Source organism: Akebia trifoliata, chromosome 6 (genome assembly GCF_017979445.1).
Source record: "Akebia trifoliata isolate Shusen 1 chromosome 6, ASM1797944v1, whole genome shotgun sequence".
NCBI classification, from domain to species: domain Eukaryota; kingdom Viridiplantae; phylum Streptophyta; class Magnoliopsida; order Ranunculales; family Lardizabalaceae; genus Akebia; species Akebia trifoliata.
This window is the reverse complement of record NC_141380.1, coordinates 24,141,663-24,148,692: the sequence shown is the minus strand read 5'-3', so window position 1 is coordinate 24,148,692 and position 7,030 is coordinate 24,141,663. Positions and strand designations below refer to the sequence as shown.

General features: G+C 36.0%; 1 protein-coding gene across 2 annotated transcripts; it reads left to right on the top strand.

Annotated features, from left to right (window-relative positions):
- The first annotated feature begins 1,007 nt into the window (after positions 1-1,007).
- Positions 1,008-6,253, top strand: LOC147400457 (F-box protein At2g32560-like). Of its 2 annotated transcripts, XM_086446149.1 has the most exons (5): positions 1,035-2,643; positions 2,890-2,969; positions 3,656-3,834; positions 4,090-4,164; positions 5,767-6,253. In XM_086446149.1, exons 1-5 carry the CDS (start codon positions 2,011-2,013, stop codon positions 5,952-5,954), a joined length of 1,155 nt encoding a protein of 384 aa, XP_086302275.1. In that variant the 5' UTR covers positions 1,035-2,010; the 3' UTR covers positions 5,955-6,253. The 2 variants fall into 2 exon arrangements, with proteins under 2 accessions (XP_086302276.1, XP_086302275.1); XM_086446150.1 differs by lacking the exon at positions 4,090-4,164 and having other exon boundaries at positions 1,008-2,643.
- Positions 6,254-7,030: the final 777 nt, after the last annotated feature.

Below are 7,030 nucleotides of genomic sequence, written 5' to 3'. Positions count from 1 at the left end.
GGAGGTAGACCTCATCTTGCATTTCGTAGGGAATAACACTAATATAACCCATTTCGCAAGGGGGGTTAGTAATTTATCCATTTAAAAAAATGTTTGGAACTATGTAAATCATGTCCTTTATATATAGAATTTTGGTAAAATGAATCCCTTTTTGCACACGCCTTTGACGCTCCCTAACGTGTTTCCTCGCAACCCAACAGATGTTGACATGTGGCACGAATGACACCAGCTATAAAGAGAAAGTTTCTCTCTCTTACCTACATGTCCTCTACTGCAGATTTATTTTTTTGAAGATTTCAAATCTTAAAAAAATTCGTTGGGCTCACATTGACAATCCAACAACACAACCTTCTAGATTTCATGAAAATATTATATTAAAAAATATATATATATATATTTTTCGAACTTGATCTAAGGTGTTGAAAATGGACGGTTATCGAGTACTCAAATTTAAAAATAAATTCCAATGGTGAAAATTAACTTTTTTTTTTTTTCTTTTTTAAGTTCATATAATTTTATTTTCTAAAACTCCATTTCATCGTATCATGTTTTTGAATGTCATAAGGTGATGAGATCAGAATGTTTTTTTTTTTTTTTGGCAAAGGAGAGGGAAGAAGGGAGTCAGGGCGTGCGTCAAAAGGGCGTTATATTATCAGCACTCTAATATAAATTTTGTAATATATTGAGTTTATTTTGTTGTAAAATATCAAATTGGATTTCATCGAGGCAACGGTCTGATCTAATAGTTATCAGATTGATTCCCGTTTGATATGCTGTTACGTCTCAGATTAATCCTAAAATCCGGACTAACGGGCCTACAAATGTTACGTATGACCCATATCTTAGATCCAAATTAGTATCAAACTTTTTTAACTGTTAAAGTTGGCCAAGAAGGTGAAATCGGAAGTTGGAAGTTGGAACTATTAACATTGCGGGTGCAGTAGGTAGATTCTTCTCTCAACGACCATCAACGACTCCTGTTTGACTATAAAGTCGACTCAACGGTTCCATTTTGTGGCTGTGCGGATTTTTCTACAATTTGGATGTGTTGAAAAGTGGTTTGGGTTAACTGTGAATGGTCTTAGGGTCAGAGTTGTTTGTTATCCACACAAAATACCCTTTATTTCTCTCAACCATAAACGCCAATCTATTTCACATAGAATCTTTTTTCTTTTCTTTTCTTTTCTTTTCTTTGTTCTTCCTTCTTTAAGTTTTCCTGATAGAGAGAGAGAGAGGTGGGTGGGGGATTTGGTGAGCTGTAATGAAGATTTAGTTGAATTGAGTGAGGACCCACTTTCAGTTCATCTTAATCTTTATCAAAATCTCAAATCTCTCAACCCAGGTTCCTCTACCATTATTTTACTCTCTGTTGGGTAATTGGGTTTGTTAAGTGTTATTGGTTGAACCTAACCCAAAATTGAGGTTTATTCTCATCTGCCCACATCTATATTTCTTTATTATTATTGTTGAAGATCTCTGTATTGTTTTTAGAGATTTGGAGATATGGGTATTTGATATTTATCCATAACAGAAGATCTACAATATCATGCAAGAGGAGTTCATTTAACAAAAACCCAGTTCTTGGTTATCTTCGTCACTCTTTATCTCTGTTTTATTTATTCCTTTTTGTTTTCTTCTTTTTAAAAGTTTTGTCCTCTTTGCCTCTACTATTGGCTTCTCTAAGTGGATGCATTGTATCTGGAGTTCTGGACTCCAATAGATTAAAGTTGTCTAATTATACTCTTACCAACCAAATCTTGTGGTTTTAGGCATCTACAGATAGTCTCTTTTTAATTGATGTTGACGAGGCTCACTGGGTAGGGTTCAGTGGGCTTCGTCGCACCAATAAAATCCATATATCCGAAGGTATCTTCCTTTCGATCATTTTCTTCTTGGTTTTTTTTTTTTATATATGGTTATTGTCTCCATTGCTTTATTGCAATCAAGCCCTCTCCTTTCATCTTTGTTGTGAAACTTTAATAGTCACCATTTGAGAATTGCCCTTATCTTATGCTTCTCTTCCTAATATCTTGCCTCTCCTTCATACTCCTTTCCAAGTCCCTTTCACTCAAACCTCTTCCGCCATGGGCGAGTGAAATAAGATTGTTGTTGCTATGGATTTGGGAAGAATTACAGTGTTTCTTGATGTCCTTCTTTGAAACCCCAGCACCAATGTCTTTCAAGAAGAAAATTCTTAGTTCAAAAGTAGAGAATGTGGAGGAGACAAATGAGATATCGATATTGGATTTGCCTGAATTAGCCTTGGAATGTATTTTAGGGAGACTTTCTCCATCGGGCTTGTGTAACATGGCAGGAGTTTGTAAATCTTTGAGAGAGAGATGTAAGAATGATTATTTGTGGGAGAGGCATATGAAGGACAAATGGGGTAGAGTGATTGGCTGTGCTGCTCATCAAGAATGGCAACGGTTTATCGCCTCTAGGAAGGATCATGTTTGGGATCAAAGCAAGCAGAAAGGCTTGATCAGGTCTTTATCTCGTGTTTGGTCTCTTTCATGGATTAGATCGAAGTTTGATAATCATAGAACGCCGAGGTGTTCTTTGCCTGTTGATTCGATCATGTCTTGGTATCTCTCTCTCGAGAGTGGCAAGTTTTGGTTCCCAGCTCAGGTCTACAACCGTGAGGTATTATCTTGTTGTCCTAGGTTTTACATTTGTCAGTTCTTTATCTTGATTCAAGTTGACAAAAACCTGTCCTTGAGGTCTGTAGGTCTCAAAATTATGCTTTTTAATATATTAGAAATGTGTGTGCATGTGTATGTGTGTTTCTTAGTTCTGACTTCGATGTTAATGTTGTAATCTTTGGATTTTTTGGCAAACTACTTAGAACTTTGTGTTTTTCCCCCTTTTTTCTTCTTCCTTCTTTTGCAGCATGGTCATGCTGGGTTTATGTTGTCATGTTACGATGCGGAGATCAGATATGATAGCCGCACAGATACGTTTCATGCAAGGTAACGAGAGAAATAGTTTTTCTTAAACTCTAATCCTAATAATTTTCTGAAGTCAGGTTTGTTAACCAACCAACTACTCCAAAAGACCGATCTACTGGAGAGGGGGAAAACTATGAATATAAGAGGGTCAAGGGACTTAACTGGGGTATGATATGCCCAAAAGTGGAGGAAAATATACACTCAACACTCCCCCTAACCCATAAGGGTGGAAAGAATCGAACCCGTGTCCTATATGAACCTAATGCTATGATACCATGTAGAAAATCTAATTTATTGAGAAATCTTGGATTTTCATTACGTGAACCCTAATAGGGTATTTATAAAGATCACATCAACGAAGATATAAAAAGTAGCCTAATATAAAGATACTAATTATCTGTAATTCCTAATGTAGAATATTTAAATAGATATTTCCATGACAACCTTCCTTTTGTGATGAGATACATTGACAATGATACAAAGTATCTGTTGATGCATCCTATTCTCTTACATAGATTTTCTACAAGGTTATCTTATGCTGTTCTGTTTTAACATGGGTTCAGATTCTTCAAAGCTTTTAATACTGCTTAACATGGTTTCCGCCTTCTGCATGTGTAACAGCCCTTGTGTATGGGCGTTAATGCCATTGCTGGTTTAGGGTTAAGGTGTGGACATGGCTTGACATTTGGATGGGCTTCCTTTTGTAGGTATCCACCACATGGACGGCGAACAATAGTGGAAGAAGATCGTGTACATTGGGATAGGCTTAGAGCACCATCAGTTGATACTCCTGCACATGATCTTCATTTATCTGACTGTTTGAATGATCTACACCCTGGCGATCATATTGAGATTCAATGGAGAAGAAGTAAAGAATTCCCTTATGGTGTGTTCTTGAAGCAACACCCTTTTATGTTTTTTTTTTTCCATTAGTTTTTATCGAGTTGGTAATGCAAGATTAAGACCAATTTAAACCTGTTCAAATCTGTTTGTTTTATAATAAAAAATATTATCAAATTTTCAGTTATTATGTTTGGTTTTTTCCTTAAATAAACAAATAAATTTTAGCTTAAATTTAGGAAACATGAACCACTTTATACATAGATTCAAAACTTAATAACTTATGATATTTATATTGCAGGATGGTGGTATGGGGTTGTGGGACATTTGGAATCATGTGACCGGAATGAAAATCATTGCCATTGTCATGATAGTGGTATGAGAACTTCCCCTCTAAGAATTTCCTAGATAAGTTTAATTATTATTCTTGTTCCCTAATTTCTTGCAATTTTGGTGGGGAACTGAAGTATAGACGGACAATTCAAAGATATTTCTATAATTCTGGATTTTTACATTTTTCTAATAATTCACATATTATTCATGAGTTATACACTGAGTATTCCTTTAGTGTTGTGAAAACAAATTTTTTAGCTATAAAATCAGTGAGAAAAACACTAAATTTTTCTATTCTATATTTTTATATCTAATTTTTCTACAAAATTCTTGTATTATACCTGAAACTTTTCATGTCTCTAGTATTTGTGGTATCCAAACTTGCTGATTAGGGTCCTGCCTCATTAGAATCTTTAGGCAAATCAGATCCTTGTGTAGAAGTCTCTCTCCATTTCTAGATACCAGGATAATTCTTTCTTTCAGTTGCAAATGTTGCTGTGTACTTGTTCTGATAAACTGTTTGGCTATATTCACTTACAATAGATGCCAGGATTGCATTATCACAAGGTCAACTTAATTTTGGCTTCGTACCGTTTTCAAAGAGTAGCTGAAATCTTTACTGATTCATAGACACCCTTTTTCATTTGTTCAACCCATTGGACAATCTTTTCTTTTCTTGTCTTTTCTTGTCTTTTCTTGTCTTTTCTTGTCTTTTTTATTCTTTTTGACGTCATTCCAATCATCCTCAGATACTTCAATACGGGTAACACATTCATATCGGACACCTTATCAGCTCTGTTGTCTTACCTTATGTGAGTAACATAGCTTGTTTATCCCCCCCATAAGTGCGGACCTCATTATTGACATAAACATATGGTCTAGTACTCTGAATTTGATATCTCCATTTGTATTATAATTGTTGCTGGAGCATTTTATCTACTATGACTTTCAACCAAGTCACACGGGTTTTAGGGGTACTATTATAAGTTTCTCATAAAACCAACATAACGTCAATGGAAGACCTGAAAGAACGTGGATTGAAATAGTGAAATCCAGCCAAGTAAAAGTATGGCATAAACTATGTCCTAGGTGTGACTATCTTCTTCCTCTTCATCTCTTTTTGTGGTGGTGTTTGTCAAATATGTTGTGTTGTGAGATGTCTAGTATTCTTTTTGGGCTTGGACTTCAAGAGGCAAAACAGTATCAAAAGGGACCTTTTTCAAAGCAGAGTGGGCTCAGCCCATAGCGAGAGGAAAAGGTCCCAGGTCACCCAATTGGACCCATGCGGGGGTTTGGGGGCAATGCCCCTGAGGCGAAATTTTTTTTTTTTTTGGTATATATGTATTTCGGGTAGGGTTTCTTTATGTTTTTTGTTCTGTGCGATTCCTTCTTGCAGAGAACAAAGAATTTGTAATCTTTATCATTGACAGTGGTTTTTTCTCCCTCTCCTCGGTGGACGTAGGCAATTTGCAGAACCACGTAAATCTTGTGTTCTTGTGTGGTCATTTTTTTCTTCTTTATTTTTACTCTTGTTATGCTTCCGCACAACTTGTTGTTTTCCTACTTTATTTTGAACGTCCGTAGCATGTATGTTTCTCCTTGAAGCATGTAGCACTGTTTGTACACACTAACCTTGTCTCGACAGATACTGTGATACTGGATTTCAACCAGTATACTACTGGTTCAAGGTGGAGACAAGCGGTCATAAACAGGAAGGACCATCGGGAAGAAGGGAACGAGGCTGATGGATTTTATGGAGGAATCAGGAAACTTTACAACACAGAGGAGATCGCAATGTGGAAGCGTCTCTGGCCAACCGAAATCTTGGATTAGGTTCATAAATCTTATTGGTGGAACTAATCTTGGAACAAATCTATTGTTCAAACTTTGAAAAGAAAATGGTTTTAGGTGATGAAGGTTGGCTTCGGTTTTAGTCAGGTGGAAATTTGGAGGGTATGTTTTTCCGGACGGTGGGAATTGTAAATTGTTCGACGGGACTCCAAGTCCATGAAAATTGATGTCCACTCTTAGGTTTAGAATAAATGCCAATTGATGTCAAATATGTACCATAAATTCTGGTATTATTGATTATCCAATGAAGAGAAACAAGTTGTGTTTCTTAATTTAGTGGATTGCTTATTGTTTTTAATATATAGAAATTCACTTGTCTTGGGGGAATTGGTGTGGTATCTTAACAACCTAGTAACTAAATCTTTCTACTTAATGCCCCCTCAAGCCTATAAAATGTCAAATTTAAATTGTCAAGATTGATGATTCAAATCATTGAGATCACCCGTTCATATCGTTAATCTCGACAATCTGAATTGTTTCTCTCAATGATTCACATTTAAACATCGAGATGAAGAATTTACAATCATTTATCTTGAACAGTGTAAAAGGTCAATAACAATGCTTGATAAAAAGTTGATCTCAATTATTTGGTTTGTCGGTCTTGACAATATGAATCATCCATCTCACCAACTGAAAGGAGAGTGAGGGGACATTAAGAAAGAAAGAGTTTACTAAATGTACTATCAAGTTATTGAGGAAAAGTTAGGGGGTGTTTAGAAAGAAATCACTCAGTTAATATTCAGACTCCTAAAGCTAATGAAATCTCCCACATTTTACCGAAAAGCCAACCGGCGAAATCCATGGGCCACGAATTCACAAAGAAAAACATGGGCCGGGTCAAACATAATGGCACCCTAGTAAAACCTACAATTGGATGGACTTGGGCCTAGAATTTAGCACCTGATGAGTGATTATGGGCTTTATGCTTCAAGTCCAATTCTTGAGCCCAGATTGAAAATTTCAAGGTCCACTATTTGGATAAATCTCTTGCTTTGCACCTGATCCAAGTGTTGGTCGACCATTTGGATAAATCTCTTGATGGACTTTTATAATTAACA